The sequence below is a fragment of the Lepidochelys olivacea genome (assembly GCF_965140295.1).
Source record: "Lepidochelys olivacea isolate rLepOli2 genome assembly, chromosome: 5".
NCBI classification, from domain to species: Eukaryota; Metazoa; Chordata; order Testudines; family Cheloniidae; genus Lepidochelys; species Lepidochelys olivacea.
Genome location: NC_140415.1, coordinates 131,980,728 through 132,008,444, shown reverse-complemented (window position 1 = coordinate 132,008,444; position 27,717 = coordinate 131,980,728). Strand labels below are relative to the sequence as shown.

The 27,717-nt window shown below is 44.6% G+C and overlaps 1 protein-coding gene across 9 annotated transcripts in view; it reads left to right on the top strand.

Moving 5' to 3' along the window:
- NRG1 (neuregulin 1) overlaps positions 1 to 27,717 on the top strand; it is a 707,499-nt gene that overhangs the window by 572,306 nt on the left and 107,476 nt on the right. For 4 of the 9 annotated variants that reach the window (XM_084628931.1, XM_084628929.1, XM_084628928.1 and 1 more), the window contains exon 1: positions 68 to 1,275. The exons of the other annotated variants lie outside the window; for them this stretch is intronic. In XM_084628931.1, coding sequence (XP_084485057.1) covers positions 633 to 1,275 — 643 coding nt within the window. In that variant the 5' untranslated portion in view covers positions 68 to 632. Of the gene's footprint in view, positions 1 to 67; positions 1,276 to 27,717 lie in introns of those variants that run through there. 9 annotated transcript variants of the gene reach the window in all.

The window sequence follows — 27,717 nt, the reverse complement described above, 5'->3', positions numbered from 1 at the left end:
AACCTCTGTGCAATGATATTGTTTGCAGGGATGCTCAGGGAGCAGGCACCTGCTGCTCTGTAATGATTCAGCCTCTTCCAACCGCGGCTTTAACACAGCAGGATGTTGTTGCTCCTGGCACTGTTACCTCTGCCGCTGCTGCCACCGTTGCTGCTGTGCCTCATTTTGCTTTTGCTTCTGCTGCATGACGGTTGTTTTCTTCGTCTCAGCAGACACCAGCCTCAGACGCTCAAGGTGAGGAGCCAGCCTTTCGCCCTGGGCTATTGGTTCACTTAATCTAACAATTTGTGCTTTGTTTGGTGCGGTGTCCCCTGCCCCACACCACCACCACCAGCCCCCTCGGAAGAGCTGGGATGGCTTGAGAGGCGTTGAAGGAATTATAAAGGTGGCCAGGAAATGGGAGCTAAGTAATTACTAAGCAACTCTATTTCTTGTTCAATAGGAGAGGGTTTTTTTTATTTTTTCCCTCTCCCAGTTCAGATGCTGTTCTTGAACTTGGACTCTCTACTGACTTCCACTGTATGACTTTTTCCAGAATTGGGCGATTTGATTTTTGCCTGTCTCATAGTAATGGACTGTGATAGAGTTAAGGCCTTTTGGAGGTGAGCTGGTTGAGATTTTTATGCTTAAATATGTCTGAAGTATCTGCAGAGACTTTTCCCCACTCCTCGACTCAGCTGAACCCTGCTGCGTCTCTTGAAGGGCTCCCCGCTGAGGACAACATGTCAGGGATGCAAACGGAGGACGGGAGGGTCCAGGGAATAGCAGGCCTTGCCGCTACTTGCTGCGTGTGCCTGGAGGCAGAGCGACTGAGGGGCTGCCTCAACTCTGAAAAGATCTGCATCGTCCCTATCCTGGCTTGCCTGCTCAGCCTCTGCCTCTGCATTGCTGGCCTCAAGTGGGTGTTTGTAGACAAAATTTTTGAGTATGACTCTCCTACCCACCTAGACCCTGGGAGGATAGGGCAAGACCCGGTGATTTCAGTGGAACCTACTGCTCTGTCTGCTTGGGTGCCTTCAGTAGTGCATACCTCACCTTTCCCAGTACCGAGCCCTGAAACCAAGGTTGAAGTTACAGTGCAAGCTGATAGTTCACTAGTGCCCTCCGAGCCTTTCCTCTTGCCTTCTCCGCATAACCGTGTCTTAGATTTTACATTGTTGCCCTCCGCCGCACCTTCCTTCCCTCCGCCCACGCTGGAGCCTGAGGTGAGAGAGGCTACCACAGTGTCTCAGGCACAAACAACAGAAACTAATCTCCAAATTGCACCAAAACTTTGTAAGTAGCAGCTAATTTTTTTCTTCCACAAAGGACTTTGATTGTTCTGTATCTTTTCCTTGCATCTGACATTGCATGTTAGGTTGGAATAAACTGAGCGAGGTTCAGGGGTGGATCACAAGCTCTCTGAAACTGTTGCTAAATAGACATGGTGGTTGTACCAGAAAGGATATTTTGTAAAGCCATATATCCTGGCCAGTTATCAAGAGGCAAGTCTTCACAAGTTATTTCATTGCATACATTATACAAAAGGCTGAATCAGTTTAATTACATTTTGATTGGTATCTTTTTCATGTAATTTAGCATGCCATTTCAGTGATCAATTTGATTTGCATTTGCTTTGAGTCCCTAATATTTGTTAATATCATTGTCCTGTCTCTAAAGCACGTCTATTTCCTCTTTCCTGTCTTGCCTTTCTGATAAATGCCCCTGCCATCTTCCTGAAGCAGTCAGTGAGTGCAGTGGGAAAGGGCGACAGTACATTTGTAGCAGGTCTAAAAATTCCAGAGTTGTTAATGTAGCAATTACAATTATGGCTATTTTTTCATTCAGGGCTCATTACAGGTTGTTGGGGTTTTTTTTCCTCCTCAAGGGTTTGACGCTGCAAAACCTTACTCATGAATGCATCCAATGAAGTGAGCTGTAGCTCACGAAAGCTTGTGCTCAAATAAATTTGTTAGTCTCTGAGGTGCCACAAGTACTCCTTTTCTTTTTGCGAATATAGACTAACACGGCTGCTACTCTGAAACCAATTACTCATGAGTGTTGTCTCATCGATTTAGCTCGGATGATTTGGTTAAGGAGCTCATACATGTAGAATTGGGCCCCGAGTTAGCCTTTTACAAATCAAGCTTCTGGAGAAATTTCTCCGTGTTCATTGTAAAACATCTATGTAAAACATTGTAAAACATATGATCTATTCAACATTTCATTGTAACCTGTCAGATGGAAGCAGGTTAGGCCGGATGGCTTGTGATCTCTGCAACTCTTGTAAGTGAAAAGACAGCTGTGCTAAAGACCAGGCCGGGTATCCACAGTCAAGGTCTCCAGTGGTTAAAACTGGCAACAAATTTTGTTGTAGGCTTGCTTAGGCGACCCTCTAGTCTCTACCTTTGTGCCCTTCCTAAACCACTGCAGGCTGATGACTTGGTGATTCATACGTACTTGGCCTCATCCTGTTTCCATTTAAATCAATGAGAGTTTTGCCACTGAATCCAGCTTTGAAGCATGCTCAGACTCAATGTAGGATCAGGAGCACCCGTTTACTCTTTCAGTAATCATCTTGGGTTAGTTATGTTTTATATTAGAAAATGTCATGAGCCAGATCCTCAGCTGGTGTACGTAGGTATACCTTCATTGACTTGACCCATGGCCCAGTTAGCATAATGTCAAATGATGTTCCAACGATATTGAAAGGAAAATGTAAAGATAAAAATGTATAACCCTATGTAGCCTTTTGCTTCAATAATGTATGATGGCTTGCTGTTAGATGGAGAGTAAGTTTTCTGAGGAGAAGAGTCTGATAAGAAAACCCGGGTGTGCAGTCAAACAAAAGCATTATTTGCCTAGTTTACAATCAGTTGGGAGACTCTGGATTAAGTTATTGGGACCAGCTTTTGCCATGATGACAAAGGGTTTTTTCCTCCCAGAAGTAATTAGCACAGCAACTCCTTTTTGTAGCAGTATCATCGACAAACCTCAGAAGTATCATTAAAGGAGTGACAGATGTCACTGCAATCCCCACCTCTTTGCACCTGGCAAAGTGACCTAAGAACACCATCCCACTGAAATGGCTTGTGGGCTGGGGGTGGGAGGAATCAAGAGCAGCTTCTGCAATAACAGCAACGTACCACCCTGCAAAATTCAACATGGAACAGCTGGTTTGCTCTCACTTGATCACTCAGAGTCTGAAGTAAATGACTAGCTGGTGAGCAGCCACAGGCAACAAGCCATTATCTGCATTCAGATCCACTCACATCTGGGAAATAAACGGCTGTCCGGGAATTAATTTTTTTAGATAAATATCTACTAAGTGTGTTAAGGGATCTGACTTCCACATAGATCTTGATAGAAAGAAAAGAGGGGGTTGGCAATTGATTTTGTTTGGTTTGCACGGAGTGAGAAAGATTTACTGCTGCCTAAAAGCGTAAGTGTAGCAAGTTCTGAAGCTTCAAGCAGCTGCAGTTCCTTGAATCCCTGTGGAAATAAGGGTGGAAAGGCAGATTGTACGATATCTACCACAGAGTTCAAAGAGGCATTTGGTCCTGAGGTATTTTAAACTGGATTGCGAACATAATCTATGTTATGCCAGCAAAAGTTAGAGGGATAAACAAGAAACTGCATTGAAACTTTATTATTTATGAACAGTTGTGTCAAGTGTAAAATTCTGGGAATGGTGTCTCAGAAAGTAACATCTGTAAGTTGGATTGGCCTTATGGCATCTCACCCTCTCTCCTTTTTCCAGCATGACTAGGTAATTTATTCAGAAAAAGCATGTGAGCTTTCCCTTTGCATTGATACTTTTCCATCGAGGACTAAATAAGAGCTGTCATGGCTCCTATTCAGTGACTGACATATCATTTCTGAACCAGACCCTTCAGTGCACTTTAGAATCCGTTTCTCCTCTTCTCTTTTCTATCTAACTCAGCATATTCCGTTTAGAGCTCTACCCTTCAAGGTCATAGTCTGTTGAGGGCTAATTGATTCTTCTTTATCCTGGAATCTGGGAGAGAGCAGGAGAGAGACAATCCTAGTAATTGTGTCAGCTGTGTTAGTCCCAAGACCGGTCTACCTGGTATTATTATACTTCGTGTTCTCTCAGTACAGAAATAATGTCTTTCCTTCCTTGGTGGCTCCCCATTTTAAATGGTCATTTTTCCTTTGCTGAAACAGAAAACAGAAGCAAACATTTCTAAGTGTCCACATGTGTGAGGCATGTCAGTTTCTGCTAAATTATATGTGTGAATGTTTCATTTAGGTGGGGTCTATAGAATATTATGTCTAAGACATGTAGATCTTATGAATAGGAATACAGTGCAGGAACTAAATTCTATTTTTTCTCTTTAAGTGCAATCCTGCAGCAAGGCATCACGTACTCTAATGATTATGTTTCCATAGTCCTCTAATGGGTATGTTTTCATAATAATTGTTTTGTTTATAGCTGCATAATATCTAAACTATTCCTCCCTCCTGATAGATCTTTAAGCTGCTTTCACTTTCCATTTAAATGGATTGTGCCCAAACCAATTAAGTTCTTAAACCTATTCATGTGAGCAAAATTGATAATATGCAAGTGAAGGTAGAGGATAAATTGTAGCTAGAAATCTGTGGTGCTAGCCTTGAGATCTCAGTAACTTTTGAGTTAGAGCCATGGGTTTTATAGCTCCTCTGGACAGCCACAGGGTCTGATTCACCACTTCCTTACACCTTGGCCTGAGTTTTCGTAGCCCTGCATTTTGCGTAGTCAATTGCATCAGTGCAAAGTAACCGTAAAATACTCAGATTCTGACGTTGCACTAGTGAAAAGGACAGTATTAGGTGCAAGGCAACAGCGAAATGGGCCCCAGCACTCTGCACTCCCCTTGCATAGGTGTAATTGACTCCACAAGGTGGGTCAAATTCTGCTCTCAGGTTGCATCACTTTAAATCAAAAGTAAATCCATTTTGCTGGAGTAGCTTAGATGAATAGATCAGCATAGCTGAGCACGTCATTTGGTACAAGATGTGGAACCTGCCGGCAGGCATCTTGCATGGCACTACAGAGCTGCTTGAGCTCGGCCCAGGCAGGCCTCGCCTACACAGCTCCTTTGTCTTTTTATCTTTTCATTTTTATTCTCCTCCGTCAGCTCAGGTGATTTACTCTCTTCTGACGTTTCTGCCACTTGCGATGCCTGGTTTGACATTTCTGGATGAAGTGATGCCTCACTGTGCCTAAAAGCCTGGGTTCTTCATGGCAGAAGGGCTCTTCCTTGTGTCTCCACTCTTCTACACACTGAGCTGGCGTAGCCAAGTGGTCAGCCTATTGATTCCAATGAATTCTACTGCTAGCTCTGCCAGTGACTGTCGCTGTGAGCACATGACCCTTCGCTTCCTCAGTTTCTCCGTGTGTAAGATGAGGATGATAATATGTCCCTATCTCCCAGGGGTTAGCTATCGCTTGCACTGTGCATTAAAGATGGAAAGCTGTAAGTATTGTTGTTACTTGTCTGCCCTTGGCTTAGACAGCTCTTCTGATTTTCATTTCTCTGATTTCTGCCTCATATTTTACTTGTCTCCCCTTTTTGTTCCTTTCCTCAGGAGAAGTGTCAGCAAAATGATTATTTTCGGTGTTCAGGCCATTAAAAAAGTCATCTCAGACTTGAGAACAGGACCATTTAGCTCAAAAACCATCCTCTTTCCACTCAAAATAATCGATGCACCATGGCATAATTGCTGATCTAAATGGGCCTATTTTAGGGTTTGGAAAAAAAGTAAGGGTAAACTTGACTTTTAAGTGGCTTTACATCACATTGTCGATATTGTCCACATTTCTGCTCCTTACCCTGGGTTCTGTCCCCTTAACTCTTCTGGTTTTGCTGCCTCCTTCACCTCTTCTCGTTTTCCAGATTGGCTCTTATACCTCTGCTTTTGATTTTTCTTCTTCACCAGCCCTCAACTCGCCATCTCAGCCTACCGCCCCTCCCCACAGACACATACCACCACCACTTCTTGCTTCCCTTATGCAATGGTTTTCACCGGGCAGGGATTATGTAATCTGACAGGCCTGGGTGTGCTATTCCTTTCTCTTTCTCTGGTAGTACAAGTTGGGGGATGCTTTTTAGGGCATGTCTACGTTGCAGTTGGACACCCACAGCTGAATCGGGCTCGCAGAGTTTGGACGAAGGGCTATTTAATTGCAGTGTAGACCAGAGGTGGGCAAACTTTTTGGCTCAAGGGCCACATCTGGGTATGGAAATTGTATGGTGGGCCATGAATGCTCAAAAAAGTGGGGATTGCAGTGCGGGGGGGTGGGGTGAGGGTTCCGTCTGGGGATGATGGGATGGGAGTGCAGGAGGGTGCTCCAGGGTGGGACCGAGGGGTTCGGAGGAAGGGGGGACAGGAGGGAGTCGGGGGTGCAGGTTCTGGGTGGCGCTTACCTCAAGCAGCTCCCAAAAGCAGAGGCATGCCCCCCTCCGGCTTCTACACATAGGCGCAGCCAGGCAACTCTGCATGCCTCCCTGTCCGCAGGCGCCGCCCCTGCAGCTCCCATGGGCCACGGTTCCTGACCAATGGGAGCTGCGGGGGCAGCGTGCGGAGCCTCTTGGCTGCCCCTACAAGTAGGAGCTGAAGGGGGGACATTCCACTGCTTCTGGGAGCCGTGTGGCAAGCCCCAGACCCCACTCCCTGGCAGGAGCTCAAGGGACGGATTAAAACGTCTGGAGGGCCGGATGCAGCCCCTGGGCCGTAGTTTGCCTACCCCTGGTGTAGAGCTTCAGGCTTGGGCTGCAGCCCCAGCTCTAGGACCCTCCCTCCTTGCAGGGACCTACAGCCAGAGCTCCAGCCCGAGCCCGAACATCTACATTGCAATTAAACAGCCCCTTAGCCCGAGCCCCACGAGCCTGAGACAGCTAGCATGGACAGGCCAGTCCTGGGTTTTTAATTGCAGTGTAGACATACCCTCAGAGGTCGTGCACAGAGCTGTGTTCAGTAAGGGGGCAGGAAGCCAGAGCTAATAAACAGCCTAGGGGTTTATTTCATGAAGGTTAAACATATAGGAGGAGAGCTCAAGAGATGGCCTCCCATTCCCAAAGCATGGATCTTGAAACAGCTGGGGCCTGATCTCATGCCCATTGAAGTCAATGGCAAGGCTCCCATTGACTCTGAAGGGTTTCAGAGTAACAGCCATGTTAGTCTGTATTTGCAAAAAGAAAAGGAGAGTGATCACTTTAGATAAGCTATTACCAGCAGGAGAGTGGGGTGGGAGGAGGTATTGTTTCATGGTCTCTGTATATATAATGTCTTCTGCAGTTTCCACAGTATGCATCCAATGAAGTGAGCTGTAGCTCACGAAAGCTTATGCTCAAATAAATTGGTTAGTCTCTAAGGTGCCACAAGTACTCCTTTTCTTTTTATTGACTCTGAAGATGCCGTCTCAAACAAGGCCTGTTCTGTTGACTGGCCTCCGTTACTCCAGCTACTACTGATAATGGGGGGGTGGGTGGTATGTCCGTGTGTATGTATATGCTTGACTACCCCATTTATCTACAACAGGTTACACCCTACCCTCTGGAAAAATGAGGCTTCCTATGGCCAAGGGTCCAGTGAAAAAGCATTCAAAAGGGTCCGCAAACCCACCAACCCACCGTGCAATACAGAGACGCTGGCTGGCTGCCTAGCATTGTAAATCCTGAGAGATGTAGCTGGGCCTCTGTTAAGCAGGTTTGGTTAAGGATATTCCCGGATACTTAGCCCTCCAATCTCTGTGTATTCCTAAAGCCCTGTCTCTGTAGGATCCAAGTGCTGAGAGGAGCTTTAGATGTGTGTAATCAAGGTAACAATACGCAGAATACAACAGGGCTGTAACGTATAAGCACACGTGCGTGTGTGTGAAACAGGGGTGGAGAGCCATAAATGTGGATCGTTCATATTAGCTACAAGTAGCAAACCCATTCAGATTTCCAAAACATGTCATAATAACATGTTTATAGCACCAGAGAGGATCACGCATTTTATTCGTTTTGTGTAGTTTTGGTTCTTTTTTTAGTTTCTCGCTCCCATTTTCCCCCTTTTCATGAAATTAATTAATTGAAAAACAGTTATTCAGTTTGTATGTGCAGCAGACTAAATTGATCTAAAACCAGTGGGCCACATTCTGTGCTCGCTCGCACTGGTGCAAAAGCCCCCAAGTCACTGGCCTGTACCTGTAGTAACTCAGTGCAGTGCTTGACTCAGTATTTGGTTATGTAAAGCTGATAGCATTAAAATGCGTTGTCTCTAGTCATTTCTAAAGCCTTTGCTTCTAAAGATGCTCTGTTTTTTTCAGAGTGAAGTGATTGCAATTACCCAGGTTTTAGTTTGTTGGGGAGGCTTTTGTTTATAATTGCTTGATCTGAACATTTCTTTGTAAGCCTCTTTTGTAATGGAAAATTAGGTATTTGCTCTTACAGTGGAGAACTTCAATAACCTTTGTCTCTTTATATATGCATATAGCCATTTGTATTTGTTATATTAATGCATAGATAAATGTATAATCTGTAAGTATATACGTAAGTATATATTCATCATGACTTACTTATTAAAAATGGTGTCTGGGGCCATAGCACGTCATTAGTTTTTGATCAGTGGGGAGAACTGCTTAAAAATTGGTGGCATGATAAGGCCCTAAGTTTGGATTTTCACTGCAGGGGACTTGAATTCCTATCTTTCTGCACCTATTGAACTTTTAAGTTCACTATTATATTTGCAGTTTGCATTGCAGATGATATTCTTTGGTTCTAAAAAGAGATCTGCTACTTTCCCAACAGGAGACAAGAAGGCATAATTTGGCTCAGATCACGTTAATATGTATTTGTGCATTTACTCTGTGACATGGAGCTGGAATGATGTAAATGAAGCCTTCTACGTTTGATCATTTGCAGTCCTGCTAATGGAAATGCAACAATTTGCTGCAGAAACCCAAGTCTGAATCAATATCGATTCAATGAGGCAGCTGGTTCAGGGAAAGATCATATGATAGCAATCTACAGCAGACAGCCACTCTGGCTGGATGGCGGAAAAGGGCAGACAGGCCTGATAAAATAGCATGGCAGGTGATGAAGGGCTTCCTGTACGAAAAGCATATTTAATCAAGGTCACAGAGGTGTTAGGAGAAAAGGCTTCATAGATTTATTGTTTGTGATTGTAGGTACTGTACTGTTTCTGGGTGCAGGTAAAATATTTCTTTGGGGAGTTCCAGTCAGTTTATGGAAGCTGTATCTATTCTAAGAAGAAAGTATGCAAAGTGAAGAAGGGAGCATTTGGGCTCAGTCCTCAGCAGCCAGAAAGCTCCCCAGAGGTGCAAATGAGAAATCCGTCTGGCACAGGAGATTCCTTGGGTAGCAGAAAGTTGATGTAACCGACCTGTGCTCACTGCCCTCCCTGCTCCATGCAGGAGCTGTGTCAGAGACACAAGGGGGTTATCAGGAGCAGAGTGGGACAGAATTGATTGTGTGGCATAGTGGCTGACTGCCTCTGACATAATTTAGAGCAGCCCAGAGGGTTACAGTTACACTAGATGTAATTTCAGTCCCGAGGCCAGCCCAGAATAAGGGAAGAGGAAAGGTGGCATAAAGCTCCTCTTTGAGTTCTATTTTACATTATTGTATCAACTATTTCATTGTATTTCCTATTTAAATGAAATAAAACTTTTTCATGTATGATTCTTTTTCTTAATATACTCCATTCTGGAACAGGCTGGCAGAGGGTTCTGAAGACTCAGATGGGTTTTGTCTTTTTGGCAGTTCATGTTTTTCTTCAGTTTTCAAGATGAAAAGAAATCAGTCATGGCTTGGTAGTTGCATGATGCCAGGTAATGCATATGAAGCTATGATCTTCAGTATGATTAGTGACATAATTCAGTTTTGCTCTGGAGTTCCCCCAAAAGGTTGGAATTTTATACTTTTATTAGTCAATTAATTCTTAAGATTAGACACAACAAAGGGGGAAAAGACATCAGGCACATTCATAAGCCTCTCTGAATGCAAAAGAAACCACCAGCCTTATAAAAAGAAATGACTTGACTCTTTTAAGGTGTTGATTAAAGTCATCATGAAGGTGCCAGAATTAGATTCAGTAAGAGAGCTTCAAGTGCATTTGTTGTTTTGGCTATGGTAATTCAGTGTCTGCAGCCTTAGTAGACACACTGGCCTGAATTCAGTAATACTAAAAGCCCTTTTCTGCCATTCTGGCAAAAATAATGTAACACCCTCTCTAAGGCCCATGAACATCGCCAGAACTATATGAAGGGGCCTTTGTGTAGCTAAGAATTGGGCCCTAATACTCATAGCCCTCTGTGTGCTCTGCCTACTCCAGGAAGTGGTACCACTTCGCTCACAGATGCAGCTTTTGTTTATGCCAGTGGAAGTTTTTGAAGGCGTCCACCATAGGAAAGGCAGGATTGTCCGCTACAATATAATGTGTAGGGATCTGACCAATCTAGCTTTAACTGTCCCGAACAAGGGGTCTTCCATCAGCTCCCTTGGGAGATTATTACTCACATCTCACATTCTAGGCTTTCTTGCTGTACTTTTATTTGCTGCAGTTCATATAAAATACCACAGCACACTTCAAGGATTGTTAGACATGCTTCCAATACCGTTAAACAATGTCAATTGCGGGTAGCTTGTGTATTTGTGGTATGGGAGGGATGGAAGGCATTGTAGTTTCTGGGTGACGAATGGGTTTCCTATGTGAATAGTTTGTTAGGGAGAGGATTAGAAATAAAAGAGGAGGGCCTGGGAAGGACTGAAAGAAGCTTGGGGTCACTTAGGCACAGAGAGGACAGCAGGAGAGAAGTCTCCTTCTGCCTGCTGTGGGTGGACCAGGGAGAGATGAACAGGAAAAGCTTTGGCATTTTAAGATGTTGGCGAATAGAGAAGAGACAATGTGCGTGGGAGAAATGAGGGAAGACAGGTTTGTCCTCTCTCCCTTGTAGAAGAAAGCAGAGAAGATCTGGCCCTTGGTGCCACAGACACCCTGAGATCAGTGCAGGGCTCTTTGCCCCTGCATCAGCCTCGGACCCACTCCTTAGGGTTCCCATGGTCACAGCTGGCTCCAGGACGTTCTGCAAAGGGGCACAGGTGTAAAAGCAATACGTTCTCTGGATGTACTGTGAGTCTGAGAAACTCTCTGCTGGGCACCCTCAAAATGAAGGGAAAGAGGCCCAACCTCCCCGGCCTTTGCTACCGCATGCCCCCTTCATCCCAGGCCTGCCCACTGTGGGGACTACGTGGATCCTGAGACCCATGGACAGCACCTCCACCATAGAAGAAAGTGACCCCAGAGTGGCCCCTTCTGCCGGCAGATCAGAGCACCAGGTGGCTCTTCATTATTAACCCCTTCCTGTCCTTTCATTTGAAAGTCGTCGTGCTTTCTGGATGCCACCTCAACAAGTTTCACAAATCCAACCATTCTTTTGTGTCCAGACCTGCTTCGATTCACTTACGGTGCGAATAGATGTTTTCAGGTTACCAATAACAGTAGTCTCAATTTGTAGCTGCTTCAGCCATGTAATTTTAGATATATGGCTGTGTACATATCGTTTGTTATTGCAAAGAAAGGCCATATTTCAGGTTCAAAGAGACAATCAATATGGTAGTGCACAGAGTCTATTTTTCAAAGCTAGTTAACTGAAAGATACGGTATAATTCCCCCTTTGCTTTATAAAACAGTCTGTGGCCAATAAAGCCAATATATGGGCTGTTGAACAAACAGGTCCTAGTATATGGCTGGCAACTTCTCCAGCTATTCTTTCTTGCTAGCTTCAAGCTTTTAAATTGACCCTGCCATGGAGATTAATGGAGGTTTCTTTGGATCGGTAGGTTGCTCAGTAACTTTATAATTTTACTACTTGCCGGTAATCGACAGTTTTCCATTTGCCGCATTCTCCTTATGCCACTGTGAAATCTGAAAGCAGTATTTTCTTTTTTGTCTGCTGTGAGTGGAGGCAGACCAGTGGTAGCAAGCTCAGGAAGTAGAACGCTGTCTTAGTAGCTGTGGTTTCAGATGAAATATAAAAGCACTTACATTGCTAAGTGGGGAGGTTAGCTGGTCAAAGAGGGACTTGGTAACATGGGGGCAGAGGAGAAAGAAAAGAAACGTTTATTTTCCTTATGTTCTGTGCTGAGATTTGACAAATGTGGAGTCTCAATAAGTTACGGTTCAAAAAGCCATGTAGAATGTAAATAGAGTTGTCGCCGTTCGAAAGTTAGCATGTGCCAACCATCCAGGTATGCCCTCTCCTTAGAATGGAAAATAATGGCGGCATCTCAGATACCTCATTGTGGTGACTGTCAGTGAATTCTGACCCATTCTGGATGTTGGTAAATATTGACTCATTAATGCTAACAGCCCTATATACCTGCCATTCTGTTGTTGATTTAATTTCCTATATTTTATTTTTTTCCTGTAATATTCTCCACTTTAATTGGATAGTAATCTATATTCTATTGGCCATTATCCCGCCAATGATCTTGTATGCTATTTTAATTGGGTGAACTTTTTGTATTGAATACCCAACTGGGGGCCCAGCGTTGCTTTTGTGTGACAACTGCATGGTGCTGAACTCAAGTTCATTACAGAAAGGTACAATGGATATTTGCTGAGTGATTTTTTTTTAACAAGGATCACATGAGGACAGGGTAATAGTGCTAGCCGAAAAATTAGAAAGGGATCAGAAGGTTGGATATTAGGAAAAACTTTTTCAGTAGGACGGTGGTGAAACACTGGAATGCGTTACCTAGGGAGGTGGTAGAATCTCCTTCCTTAGAAGTTTTTAAGGTCAGGCTTGACAAAGCCCTGGCTGGGATGATTTAATTGGGGATTGGTCCTGCTTTGAGCAGGGGGTTGGACTAGATGACCTCCTGAGGTCCCTTCCAACCCTGATATTCTATGATTCTATGATTCTAAGAGAGCCACAAGAATAATTCAAGGCCTGGAAAACCTACTTGGGAAAGATTTGAGAAGTTCAATCTAGTTTATCCAAGAGAAGGTTAAGAGGTGACTTGATTACAATCCAAAAGTACCTACATGAAGAGAAGATTTCAAACAGTATAACAAGAACCAGTGGCTGGAAGCTGAAGCTAGAAATGCATGCTAGAAATAAGTCATAAACTTTTAACAGTGAGGGTAATTAACTCATAGAATAATTTACCAAGGGATGTGGTAGACTCTCTAGCACTTGGAATATTTAAAACAAGACTGGATGTCTTTCTAAAAGGGATGATGTACTTCAACCATAAAATTCTGCCTGAATTCTGCGTGAAATTCTCTGGCCTGTGTTGTGCAGGAGGTCAGACTAGATGATTATTGTTGTCGGTAGCTACCGGTGTGGTGCTCTGCTCTTGTTCCATGATGATAACAGTCGGCTGCGTGCGTGTTCCCTCTGTGTGCTGCCCCAGCTCTGCGCAGATCGCTAACACAACAGACCCCAAGAGAACCCCCAAAAACCACAGACTCTAGTAAGGCACAAAGGAACCCGAGCCAGGTTTATTGTCAAACGAAGCACAATAATAGTTCCCTATAGACTCTACAGGGCATACTACGAATATGTGCCCCCGGCAATGGACACAGCTCAGTCAGTGGCGGGACACTCCACTGTCCCCTAGGCTGGACAAAGATGTGCGCTCCGGGAAGCTACTTTTATACAGTTGCAGGACAGATTACTCATCATAGTTCAAACGAATCTATCCATCATGTTGTCCTTTTGACCCTGTCTTTAAGATGCACCTGCCAGTTCCATGTTATGTCTGTGGAGTGTTCTGATGCCGTCTTGGCGCAAGTTCCTCTCATTAGCCCTTATGTGTGTGTGTGCACGGGCCTCTAACAACCTTTTCTTGCCAACTTCTGTGAGTGGGGCCTGCCTCTGGCTCACAGCCCAGCTTTGCTTAACACTTCCTGGAACTACTTTGGTTCAGGCTTCAGGCCTCAGACTGGGCCTCTGATACAAGAATTTATGTTTCTGGACCTCTTCTTACTACAATTATAATAGTCCCATCTGGCCTTGAAAATTATGACTCTACAGTGGTCTTTTGGAAGTTGACATCTCTCCTTTGCTCTGATATTTCAGACCATGTAGATATGATGACAGTGTCTGGGGACACTTTTCATTTGTTAGTAACAGTAAACATAAACCAAACCATGAGAGCAATGTTTTCCAAATGTAAGTGGACGATAGTGGCTGCTTGGTTTGGGACTGAATGTGATCCACTGATCGGTGTTAAGTTGTTAAGGTAGAATAAAGGCAGAATTCGAAAGGAAGCATGTGGAGAATGGGTGGAGCAGAGAAACAATTTCCCTCTTAGAGCTAGTAATGTTAGTATTAGTAACACAGCAGCACCCTGAGGTGGCACCGGATGCTCTGTCATGTTCGGCTCGGTGTACGTGAGCCAGCTCTCATATAGCTTATGTAATAAGAGAGACTCCCTGACCCAAAGAGCTTTTGATCTAAATAAACAAGCTGCACAAACAGGTGGGAGGGGAAGCAGGTGCCACAATTTGCCCAAGGTCACCCAGTACATCATTGTCAGAGATGGGACTAGAGCCCCGGTCTCCTGACTCCTAATCCAGTGCCCTATCCCTTGAACCAAACCTTTCCTTCTCTTGCTTTTTATTATTAGTGAAATTTTGCATGAGAACAGGCTCTTTTTGTCTTCAGCATCATTGGCTTCTCATTCCTGGCCTGAAGTACCCATTCTCTTCCTGTGAATGGCAGTTGCGTGCTGTGGCCGTGATTGCGAGGTAACCATTGGAGAACTACGGCCGCGTGAGGAGTGAGAGCCACGTCATCCACATACAGCCTGATTGCTGGGGCGCTATGTGGATGAAGTGAAGATGAGGAGAAAGTGAAATTCATCACTCCCAGGTTTGGCACAGAGCACGGGATGGTAGCGCAGCTCATCTGCGGTCACTGCTCCAGCCTTTAGCTCTATGTCAGTGGGGATCCTGGAGTCTCTCTCCTCATTTACACCTCTGACGGTCTTTGTGGAGGGAGCATGCAGACCCTTTCTGTTCCTTGCACCATCTGGCCCTGTGTGCAGTGTTTAAATCAGTGTTTCTCAAATGCAGCCACCAGAGGCTTTTCTTGAAGCCACAGCCTCCTGGGCAGTGATGGTGGGGAGGAAGCTGCCAGCAGGGATTGGGGCCTGCCCTCTTCTGCAGCCACAAATGCCAGAGGAGCAGGCAGCTGATGTGAGTTCCCCATCTTCCCAGGGGTGCTGCGGCTTGGGCTTCCGGCTTAGCCCTGGGGTGGCAAGTGCCAGGCTCCGGCCACAGGGCTTCAGGCTCCATCCCCCAGCCACGAGGCTTTGGGCTCCAGTCCCGGGCTCCCCTGTCCCCTCCCGCCCCCCGCCCCCATCGCCCCTGGCTTCCCTACCCACTTCTCCATCCACAGCTTAATTTGTCCCCCGGCTTGCCAGGGCTGTGTAAGTCTGCTGTGAAAAGCAATATTTGTAGTTTGTTAATATCACTTTTCACTGCCTCCCAGCTAGCTGGTAAGTCTCCTGTGAAAAGTGCTACATACAAATATACATGTATCAGTTTTCACAGCAGCAGCCTTACTAGCTAGCAAGTCTTTAAGAAAAAGCAACTGAAAAGGCAAAAGAAACAAACCACACTCTAGGCCACCAAAAAATTTCTTGTGATAACCCCTGATTTAGATGTTGTGGAGGGTGCTGTACAGCCTTCTGTGCCACAGGTGAACTTTGCCCATCGCTGTCCCCAGGGAAGGGGGTCGATACATCAGTGACTCAGCAATGAGCGTGGTTCAGTGTTTTCCACGTGGTATCAGTGAGGTGGTACTAGCACTTTGTGAATGGACAGACATGTACAGCTGGGGGCTTTGAGGGTCACTTTTAACAGTCTGTTGGACAAGGCCGTTTTCTCGCTGGAGGGGGAAAGGTGGATGATCAGCAGGGCCCTACCAAATTCAGAGCCATGAAATCTGGTCTCCCTCCATGAAATCTGGTGTTTTGTGGCCTTTTATCCTACACCATACAGATTTCACGGGGGGAGGCCAGCCTTTCTCAAATTGGGGGGTCCTGACCCAAAAGGGAGTTGCTGGGGGATCACAAGGTTACTTTACGGGGGAGTCGCAGTGTGGCCACCCTTACCTCTGCGCTGCCTCCAGAGCTGGGCGGCCGGAGAGCGGTGACTGTTGGCCGGGCGCCCAGCTCTGAAGGAGCCGTGCAGAAGTCAGGGTTGCAGTACCGCAACCCCCCCACAACTCCTTTTTGGGCCAGGACCCCGGCAACTACAACATCGTGGAATTTCAGATTTAAATAGCTGAAATCATGACATTTATTATTTTTAAAATCCTATGACTGTAAAATTGACCAAAATGGACCATGAGTTTGGTAGGGCTATCCAAATTTTGGTAATGGATATCCAAATGGTCCTTTAATTATCATGGATAAAATGGCCCACAGTTCCTACTCGTGTAAAGTTTATCTCCTTGTAATGGGTGGATTAATGCATTAATATAACTTAGAAGAAGCCACTGAAAAGTCAGAATTTGTTAACTGTCACCACACGGGTACCACACATTTTCTATTCCAAGTAAAGTTGTGGTAAATTCCAACCACGCTGTCTGGTAACTGAAGGCAAATGGAGACCTTTTAATTCTGAATAATGTAAATTGCTCTTTATTTCAATGCTGACTCCAGTTTGCATTGTAAAATAATGCACTTCAGCTGTAAACTAGGCAGTTTTCATAATAGAGTTCAGCATTCAAAGTGTCCTCCACCTTTCCAGTTATAGCTGGGCCTTGGATGTTAGGGAACAAGCAGAACCTCCATAACACCATCCAGAGTCTAATATTTGTTTTGCTAATGTAAAGTACAGTGAGTTCCTTTCAGATCAGTGGTTTGCATGGTGAATGTACGTGATGTATCATAGGGGTGCTCAGAAGAGGGGCCGATCTAAGGAATGGCATTTTGCGATGAGTGCAATGGGAGACTGTGGCTTAGATTTTTGCATTTTAGAATCTCCCTCTGCTTTTCTTCCTGTCCCCTATTAGCTTAACAAATGGAAAGTAGGAGAAAAACTGGTTGCCTTTTAAAATTCTGTAACTGTTCTGAGACCAGCCTGTGGTGAAGGCAATGGGCAATGTGAAAGGTTGGCTTTTGACCCATTTCTTGTTCAATGAAGGAAAAAAAAAAACTTTAGTCAAAAGGGAGCTGAGAAATGGCCTCATACCTCTGTTAATTTGCAAGCAAAGCTTTAGAGCAATCTATCCCTTTGTGAGCTTCTATTCTGATCACACGAATTATCTCAGCCCAGAGAGATCGGTATAGCCAGTGCTTCATTTTCTTGCCCTGAACTAGTCCTTGCTCTTAGCTTCAGACACATGCCGCTTGATATTCTCAGCGTACACAGACGTGGTGATCGGCTCTTCCGTACAGTTGAATACAGTACAGGATTTTTGAATTATGCATAAGCCCATAATATAGAGGACAGCACTCCATAGCTACTATTTGGGGTGATGATGGGCGGAAGGGGGAGGCAAAGTAATATACTGCCACTTTTCATTTTTTATGTGTTAGCTGGGTTAAAAGCAATCCTTGAATTGCACCATTTTTTTCCCCTGCCTGACTATTTAATCACCTGAGAGAGCACCAGCTAGAGTTTTGTGGTAAGATTTATTAGGCTCTGAACTGTCAGCAAAGTGCTTCCTTCAGTCGACCATTGGGAAGGAGCCCAGATTAGACTGTTAATGGGCTTCAGTCTGGAAAAAATTAGTGACTGATTGAAATGTCACAGTAGCGTTGGCCCTTTGGGCTTGTGCGCTAAATGGTACTGAGTTCCTGGAGAGATTGTTTTTGCTTGGGATGTTCTTGAGCTGCTCACTGCCTGCCCCAGATGCAGGATGATACAAGTGCTTTTTCTTTTTCCTTGCAAACAGTGGAGACAATGCTAAGGCTTGTCGCGTTTGCTTTGCGCAGGTGGAGGGTCTTGCTGCAGCTTTCATGAAGCTTTATCCTGCATCTCAGCTTTGAAAGTTCTTTTGGTGTTATAGTGTTTGTGGCATTATTTTATTATTTATTATTTGTACTGTGGTAGCATCTAGGAGCCTACTCATGGACCAGGACCTGATGGTGCCAGGTGCTGTGCGAACTGAACAAAAAGACAGTCCTCACCTCACAGAGCTTGCTTTATGCTGCTGGCTAATGTTCAAATTTGAAAACAAATAACTACTTTTTTTAATTAAAATGACAAATTACCAGTGAATTCTATTATAGTGTTAATACGAACCTGCTGCTGAATCTTTGTTTAAAGGAACCACATGCCACATTCCAGTCTCTGACCGTTTTTCTCGTCAGTTTCATACCAAGAAAGATGGTAGGACTGGTGGGTGTGGGTGTGTGCGGCGGGGGGTGTAGGATGAAAAATACTTTTTAAGCAATGCACAAAATTTGACATTAAATAATACTACTTTGTGCTTCCATCCAAGGAGTTTAAATAGTTACACTATTATTAGTGAGGTGACCCTCATAACAACCCGATGAGGTAGGTAAGCGTTGTTATCACCTTCCCTGTATTACAAATCGGGAACATGAGGCTCAGAGAGATTGTGCCTAATGAATGCAAAAGTTTCCCCTCATGTTGGGTGGCCAGACTGAGATACATAGGGCCTGGTTTTCAGGTTTGCTGAGCAGAAACAAGTCTAATTGCCCAAGTCTATAAAAAGTGTCAACCAAGTGACTTGGCCATAGGTACCCTGAAAGTCTGTAGCAGAGCTGGGAACAAACCCCAGGTCTCTTGGCTCACAGTTCTATACCTCACCCATAAGACCAGCCTTCCTCCCTTTACAACATGCCATTTATGAGCTGAAAACACAAAATAAATGGCCAAAACAATCGCCAGTCTTAAATATTCGTTATGGTTGCCAAAAGCACTCAGAAATTTGGAAAAATCATGAATTTTTTCTGAATCCAGAAATGTTCTCTGTCGGTAGAAAATTGTTAATTTTTGTTAATTGTAACTAGCTAGGAAGCAGGGCTTCGCTATATTGTTAGGGAATATTCTGAGAGCCCAAATGACTCAAAAATGGACTAAATGAATGACAGGAAAATCAGACCCTGACATTTTGAGTTAAGCTGTTTTCTATTGCTGCCTTATTGGCTTTTTAAGGCAATAGATTGTTTGCTAACAGCTTCCTTCAGGGGAAAAAAAGTTTCAGTCCACTGACATTTTGTAAAGATTCATCTAAGGCCCATGTGAGGGACAATTTTGTCCTCCAGAGTCCCTGCAGAGCCTTTCAGAGCTGGTAGGGGATGTGCTAGGGGAAGGTCTTAGCCCAGGCTGGTGGGGAGTTGCATGCAGGAGAAGAGAGTCAGGGAGATTTTGAAAGCCATAAATGCCCTCTGGGGATCATAGAGACAGGGAAGGGGAACTGACTGTTTGAGCTTTATAATCCTCATAGCTGCTTCTCAGCCCTGACCTAAAAAATCCTTTAGCTTTACCCTTGACTGTTGCCATTATGCTAATCAATTGCAGGTCATTGCTAGGCTCCAACCATGCTGCCCTCTGGCATGTAGGTGGGGAAAGCGGGCCAGAAACAATCCTTTTGTCTCCTGCCTCCATCTGCATCCTCCCACTTCAGTACTGCTGCTGTTGTTGTTGGCAGAAAGCGACACAAACACCACCTCAGCTGGACACTCAGCATTGGCTGGGTTAGGCTGCTCCTTCTTGGTGTCCTGCACCAGACTGAGTCTTGGCAGATTAGTTAGATTGCTTCAGAGCTGACCGAGAAAACTTCAGGTCCAGTGCAAGGCCTTCCCGGGTTCCATATGGAATGAGATGGCTCAGCACTGAACAATGAGTGAGAGCATCTCCAGGCCAAGCCCTTTAGGAGGACAGAAGAGGTTTAAGTGTGGGCATTTAAGAAGAAACCCAATGCCCAAACTGTGCACGTGACCAATTGCTGGGACGCCCTCAAATCCTGTTTAGATTGTGTGTAAGGGCTGAATGAGGATTCTCATGATCATATTGTGAAGTGTGGTCCAGATTGCTCGCAGGGGCACAGTGAGGGCAGGGCCCAGTGACACACACCCCTCATTTCAAACCTGTGCAGCTCTCTTATGGGATTCCTGGGATGCAAGACAACCCTTAGGCGGGTTGTCTTCGGGGGAGGGATGGGAGCAGAGCAGTACGTGATGCCCACTGAACAGATGGAGCAGCTCTGCCCCTCCCCCTCGATGTGCTGGGAGCTTTGGGAGGTGGGGTCCCCGCCTCTCTCGTTCCGTTGTTCCATGCTGCCTCAGGGCAATGCAGTTCCGAACCACTCCAATAGAGGGCGATGTCTAAATGGCACAGCTGCACCCCAAATTATTGCTTTACTGTACAGTACTAGTAAAAACATAAACATGCCACGTTCATGGCTCAGTTTTGACTCTGAAAACCCTACTCACATTAATGAACTCTATCATTATCATCAGCTATTCGCCCGAACAATAGAGACGTTACCTACAGCCTGTACAGACTGCCTATTCTGTGGCCCAGAGGGAGCCGTGCAGAGTGGAAGGACGGCTGCCCACCGTGCCCTCCTATACACTGCAGGGTGGCAAACCCATCTTATTGCTGAGGGTGGAGGTGGATTCACTATTCCCATCGTGACCTGCAGCTACTTGAGCAGCAAACCATCCATAAGCTAATGCTGCGTGTCCCTTCCATGTAGTGCTGGAGGGGGTGGGAGTGCAGGTTGCTGTGTGGGAGCTGGGGAGCAAGTGAGATGGCCATGCTAGCATGTCTGGAAACTGTCAAGACAAACAGGTGAGCACCTATGGGCCACGAAGCACTAAGGGCTAGTCTACACTGCCACTTAAGTTAATGTAAATGATGTCGCTCAGGGGTGTGAAAACGACAGCCCTTCCACCCCTCCCCCGAGCAACATAAGTTACAGTGACTTAAAGCTGTGTCCACATCACGCTTTGTGGGCAGGAGACACTCTCCTGGCGTCATAGCACATCTGGGGAAGATACAGCACGGTAGTGTAGACTTGCCCTCATTTAATGCAGTTTTTACTCATGGGTGTCCTAGCTGATGTGCCGTTACCAGGTCACACCCCATGTCCACGCTGTGCCCTGGGACTGCTGGAAGAATAAACCAGGTTTCTAGGGAAAGAAAACAGGAGATTTTTGCCAAAACATCTCCCCTTGTGTAGGAAGGGAGCAATGGAACTCAGTGCTGCATGTTTTGTAGAGTGCTGTCATATCTAAAATACGAAGCAAAACATCATATCCATTTAAAAAGCAAAACAACAAAGAACAGCTTCGCTTGCTCCCCTTAGAAGCAAACCATTGCTCTGTAATCCCACACATCTGGTTTGGATTCAGATCACACTGAAACAAAATTCTATCTGGACCTTTAACTTTTCAGATGAATTTGCGGTGTGTTTTGGTGGGGAGATAATACAGAGGAAGGAATACATAATAGAACAATAAAAAAAAGTTAGGCTTTAGAGGCTACTTGTTTGGGTTTATTAGTAGCAGTGTCCCCATAGGATAATGCCCCTCTAATGTAACCACAGTTGTAGACCAGAATGCAAAACTATTAGCGCATACTCTGGACATCCAAGCACCAGCTACTGTTTGGTCATTACTAGTGTGATCTTCCAGACTGGTGTGATGTTTTACAGATATTAAATCTTAATATCAGAAAGATAGTGAGAAAGCTGTAGACTGAATGTTGAGTGCGGTAGCTCCGTTTTCTCTCTGCTTCCCACATGCCCAGCCTCTGCCTGGAGATCGGGCAACCGTAACCTAAAACATCTGTAGTAAACAACAGTTTATCGTCCTGCTGCTGTTGCTGATATTTGTGATTGATAGACTGTCTCTCTACTTAGTATATTGACAGCCTTTTTTAAGAGGTTCCCCACAACATGAAATGTAGTGGAGGTATATTGTTTCATAATCTGGATGCCTTATATCATGGCCTGGTTATCTGACACTTCCACAGAAGACACTGAAGCTAGAGACTTGTTATCTATTGCCAGGGGATGTGGAGAAGGCCTCCTTTCATGTACAGATTTAAGGTCTTCTATGCAAAAAAAGCTGTCAGTGCTTTTTACAAGGCTAAAATTACTGTATCACTATGAAGATAAAATAGAATAATCTTGACTACACTTAATGTATTGCCCTTGCCTGATTTCCACTAAGAGTGAACAGAATAGTATTTCCAAGGGAACATCTATTATTCATCTGTTTCTTCCGCTAAATGAAAGACCATAGATACTGAATGTGACTAGTTTTACTTTTGCTTCAAAAAATTCTGTGCTGTTTCATGTTTTACAGTGTAATTCAGTTAAACTTTTTAGAGAAGTAGAAGACAATCTTTCTCCATTGTGCTGGGCTTAGAAAAGGCATGCCATTGCTTATTCTAACCACAAATGGCCAATCCAAAAGTATAAGACGTTAGCAGAGAGCAAGCCATAAAGTTTAATAAATCTCCAGGGATAGCTGGAGAGCTCTCTGGTAAATGAGAATTCTGCTACCCCCGCTTTATTTTTTCCAGTTGATTGCCAGTTTTAGGAAAAATTAAACAAACTGGCAGAGGCAGAAAAACTGCCATTTATTTCAAAACTTCAATTTTAACAAGCCTCCATTATTAATGTTTTACTCAACTCATATCCTACAGATCTGTACAGCTTTATAATTGCACAGAATAAAACGCAGTTACGCGTATAACTCCTGCTTTGGCATTCCTGCCATGCTGGTTCTCATTAGGGCTAATTGCGGAGCTGCCACAAGCCCTTAGTTGCAATGTCCCAGAAGCTCAAAAGAATCACAATTTAATTTCCTGGCTCTCCCTCCCTCCACCCCATCCCCGTCTCTGCCAGCAGGGCTGAACTGGCTGACAGGTTGGGAAAGAGGTGGAGTTAATGTTCCACCCACCCACCCACATGTGCAGGAAGTGGAGTAGTGCAGGAATCCAAGACCCAGGGAGGAAATTACCTGTGTACTACCTCTCACAATTTGACCCTTAGCGATGATCCTTATGGAGGTATGGTGAGGCGCTCACACCGTCCAAAAATACTGAAGGGGCTCTCAAGTGAAAGTTCTCTCTAGTGACCAAGATCCCATGCAACTGCCACTAAAGGCAATGCAAATCTTTCCAATGGCAGTAGAAACCTGGCCCTACATCCTTGTCCCATGTAAACCTTTGGAAATGTCAACTTCACTGGGACCAGGATTTGGAACAGTAGACATGAGTGCTGTGGTTTTTAGCTTCTGTTACAAAACAATTTAATATTTTCAGGCCCTGTTAATAATCCACTAGCGAGTGTTTATTATTATTTATTATTAGCATTACAGTCGTGCCCAGAATCTTCAACGGGCCGTACAAACACACAGAGACAAGACACAGGCCCTGCCCTAAGGCGCCTGTACTCTAAAGAGATGAGAGAGACAAAAGGTGGAAGTGATTTCTTAAAGGTCCCACAGCAGATCAAGGGCAGAACCAGGACAACAACCAGGTTTCGAGAGTCCTAGGCCATGGGACTGTGCTGCTGCTTATTCCTCCAAGTCCTTAAAGCATCGATTTGCCAAGGCGGTTGCTTCCATAGCAAAAACTCTCACTTCCTGCATACTGTTAGAACAAGCCCCTTTGAAGAGGCTGCTCTCTGGTTTTCCTCAGAGTTGTACACTGATTCTGGACCATCGAGTTTTAAAGGGACCATGCTCCTGAGTACGTTGAAGCCTGCCGCTCGTCCTTAATTGTAAAGGGGGGCGGGGGGAGAAATGGTAGTGATTCACTTGTGAGCTTTTCAAACATTTCTTTAGAAAAATCAGTGGAGTTGAACCAATATTAATCGTTTTTTTCTGATGTTAAAAGCTGAGAGAGAAACTTAATGAAACATATATCTTAAGAGAACATGTAAAAGACACTTACCATGGGGTACTAATTCTCTAAGGGCCAGGCTGTGACGTGGACTCCAAGCTGTGAAGGAGAGAAAAGGAGGATAGTAGCTCCTGGCAGACCACTTGGCGCTTGTGTGTGCAGCAGTAAGCCGGCACTAGCTAGCTTGTACATGCAGAGGTTGTTGTATTCAGAACATGCTATCACTGTAGGCGACGAAGTGATTAAACGTGAGGTATAAGGGCTAGATTGTGAGTGGCCCCTATGCAAATGCATGCAAGGAATAGAGAGGGCTCAGTGCTGCGAGAAGAATGTTATACGCCTACAGCATCAGGTGAGCTGCCCCGGGGATAGAACGGCTCAGAGCGACCTCCAGCCCCGGGCTCCGCAGATAATGTGCCACTGAGCCATATACCCGGATAATCCCATACAGAACAGAGGCATGGCTGCAAATTCATTTTGCATGACAACTGTTAGTTAAGGCTACAAAACAGAAAATTCTCAGCACTACCACCCGTCCTCTGCGTATCTGCCCAGACTCAGAGCCTGCATTACAGGACTTCGGGGGGACATAGGGTCAGCTTCAGCCTGGGTATAAATGAGTGTTTCTTGGGGTGGAGAGCAGAGGCCGAATTCTGCTCTGAGCAATGCCAATGTAGATGTCCAGGGTTATTCCATTTCCTTATGTGGCTTTCTCACAGCGTGTCCTGCTAGATGACCTTGGGCCTGAAGATCAGAACGACAAATGAATCTCTACTCAGGTCTGAAATCTTCTCTCAAACAGTCATCAAATAGGAAGGGTTTTTCCCCCAGAATTTTAAATGCATGGGTCCAAATCCTTCTCCCCTCTTTGCTGGCAAGGGGGGGTGAGAACCAGTAGAACTGGCTTCAGGGGCATGGTATTCAGGTGAGCAATGGCTTCTCAGGCAAGCTGCTGGGTTTTGTCTCCAGGGGCATAGCAGTGCAGGGAACTGGTGCATCAGTCAGTGCTTGTAGCATGCTACCATCTGTGACCAGCGGGTTTCAGAGTGGAAATTCATTGTGAATAGTACTGCTTCAAGCAGCGTGAACGCTCGCTCTCTGCACCTTCTACCCCTTCAGAGTGGTGCTGGGGGGCAAGGGCAGATTATTAAAGGTATATTTTTAAACACCAAAGGGAGTTAGGTGTCTAGGCAATTTTAAAAATCGCACTAGGTGCCTATCTGCATCCTTAGACACCTCAAACCTTTAAAAATTTTGGCCCTTAGTACATGGTGGAAAGGGCCAGTTCTTGCATTGTTCCTGTAGTATCCATGCTGTAAGGGAGGAGGGCTGTGCCCCCCTGCCCACAAAAGCCCTCTCCGTTTTGAGAAGAAGTAAGTCAAGGGAACCTCCCATTGTTTCCCAGCAAACTTTTCCCTTTCCTGCAGGTTCCTTTCTCCCTGCAGCAGCTCTTCCCTCAGAAGCAAGTCACTGCATTTTTCCCATATCATCTCGGCAGCATTTTGGGCCCAGTTGGGCAGAGTACCTGGGTAGAGTACCTCAGCTTTCCTGGACTGCAGTGGGAATTGAAAGCAGTTTAGCCCTTTGTACAGTCGGGCTCATGATTTGTTCAGCTATGCTCAAAAACTACTAATGACTATTGATTAACTGTCCTCCTCAGACATTTAATTAAGATAGTTCTTCTTAGAAGCTATCTGTTTTGTGTATGTTTAAAAAAAAAGCCATTAAAAAATAAATGGTCTGATGAACGATCATGAAAATCTTTTATAGCCAAATCAGGTTTTTGTTTCTAGCAGCCCTTTAAGAGTAAGCAATAAAAAGTGGATCCTAAATTCTGTCCAGCTTTAGCCTCAAAACTTGCAATCTGGACAACTCTCACAATTTTATCATGACTTTCAGAATATTTATTGTTTTTTTCCTAAAGCCCCAGCACCTGGAATCCTGTTGTTATGTGAAAATCTGAACTTTCATTTAAAAATAAAAGTTAGTCCCTCAGGCTTGCAGACAAAAGCTTGAAAATGTGTGGCTCAAAAAAACCAATAGCAAATAAAAAGATTGTAAATTTTTTTTAATCTCATGATGTTTATGCTAATATGATTTTTAAATGTTAATTTCAGTAAGAGATATTTACTGATTTCATTGTAAAGGAAGTTCCTCAGGCCTGATTATTTTTTTTCTTTAAATATCCCTCCTTATTTCTAGGAAGCCTCTATTTTGCTTGTAGGAAAATCTAAAAATCCATAGATATTACACACAAACATCCCTGGTACTGATGGAAGATCTGGGCAATGTTACAAATGTCTAAAAAAAACCTCTAGAACATTTCCAAAACACTTAAGATAATTCAAAAATTATCACAACCTTCTGGAGCTTTTCCAAAATGAGATTTTTCCCATGGGAAATTACTATTACATCCCTGGCAATAAACAGCCCCCAAAATGACCCAAAGTTGCTGACTTGCACATTTTGTTTTCCTCTCTCTCTCTCTCTCTCACACACACACACACACACACACACACACACACACACACACACACACACACACACACACACACACACACACACACGATGTGCCAGAGTTCAGAGAGATTTCTCTTTCCTCCTAAATCCCTCTGTTTCAAGAGGTGTCTGGCCTATTCTATGCAGGTCAGGGTAGATTGTCAGAATGGTTCCTTCTGGCTTTAATGATCCAAACAAAGAGCTTTATTAGCTCTACCTGTTAAACATTGTGTGGTGGGCATTTTGATGAAAATTAAGCCAAGCTCTCATGATAAACATACTCTTAAAAATAAGCTCCTTCTGATCAATTGCTTCACCTTCAGTTCTTCTAGCATGAGAGTTAAAAGCTTTCCTAGGGCTGCTGGGTCTTGACTCAGTTAAGTAATCTCTCTCCTCCAGAAGGGACATGAAGCAGATCACCCACATTAATAAAACTTTCAAAATGAAAAGGAGTGTTGTGAATGGTAAGGGGAATTACATCCAGTTAACTTCACTCCTCCCTTCTGAGTCAGATTCAAATGTGAATTATATTTGTGTAAATCCAGAGGAACCCCATTGATGTCAGTGGAGTGATTCCATATGTACACCAGATTGGCCCTTAATAACCATTACAATAATGAAAGATACAGTGTGATGTCCGTAAAGCAAGAGTGGGGAGCTAAAATTTAACTACAAGTTATTATGTTGTTGGGTGTAAGTGCTTCTGGTGGTCAAACTGCAATGCCGCGTGAATGAGAAAACAGAGGTTCTCAACATTTCATAGTGTAGACCGCATCTTCCCATTCACAGTCACACAGCCCATAACCAGGGTTCTCAACATTCAAGCCTGCCAGCGTGTGACAAATAACAGACATGTGGAACACCTGTGTCTTGTTGCACGTCGTGCCATCATTGACAGGTTATATTAAACCTGTTTTAAGGATGTTTTCACGCAGTGTGCGAATCAGATAAACCTGTTTTGTGATCTGTTTGCAGTTATTGGGATTGGAGGTAGAGGTCCCTGCCCAGACTATTTGAGGGCTGGGGAGAGGGTCCTCATCTGGGCCTCTCAAACAGTACCTATGCAGAACAGGGAATTGAGAGCTAGGACCTGATTTTTCAGGTATAATGAGCATCCTTCGCTCCCATTGTCTTCGGTTGTGGGTTACACTGAACACTCACAACTACACTAACATATTCTTTGACCCCCATCTAGTGTCTAGAACATGTGAACACGGTCACAAGACCGTCTGTTCTCTTCCTGCAGGTCCCTGTCTCATTCACTGCTTACCTTATAACTTCTTTACTAGTGAGTTACACAGCTTTCTGCTGGACAGCAGAGGAAGGTTGGATACAACAATTCCTGGGTTCTGATCCGGCTGAAGGAGCAAAGTT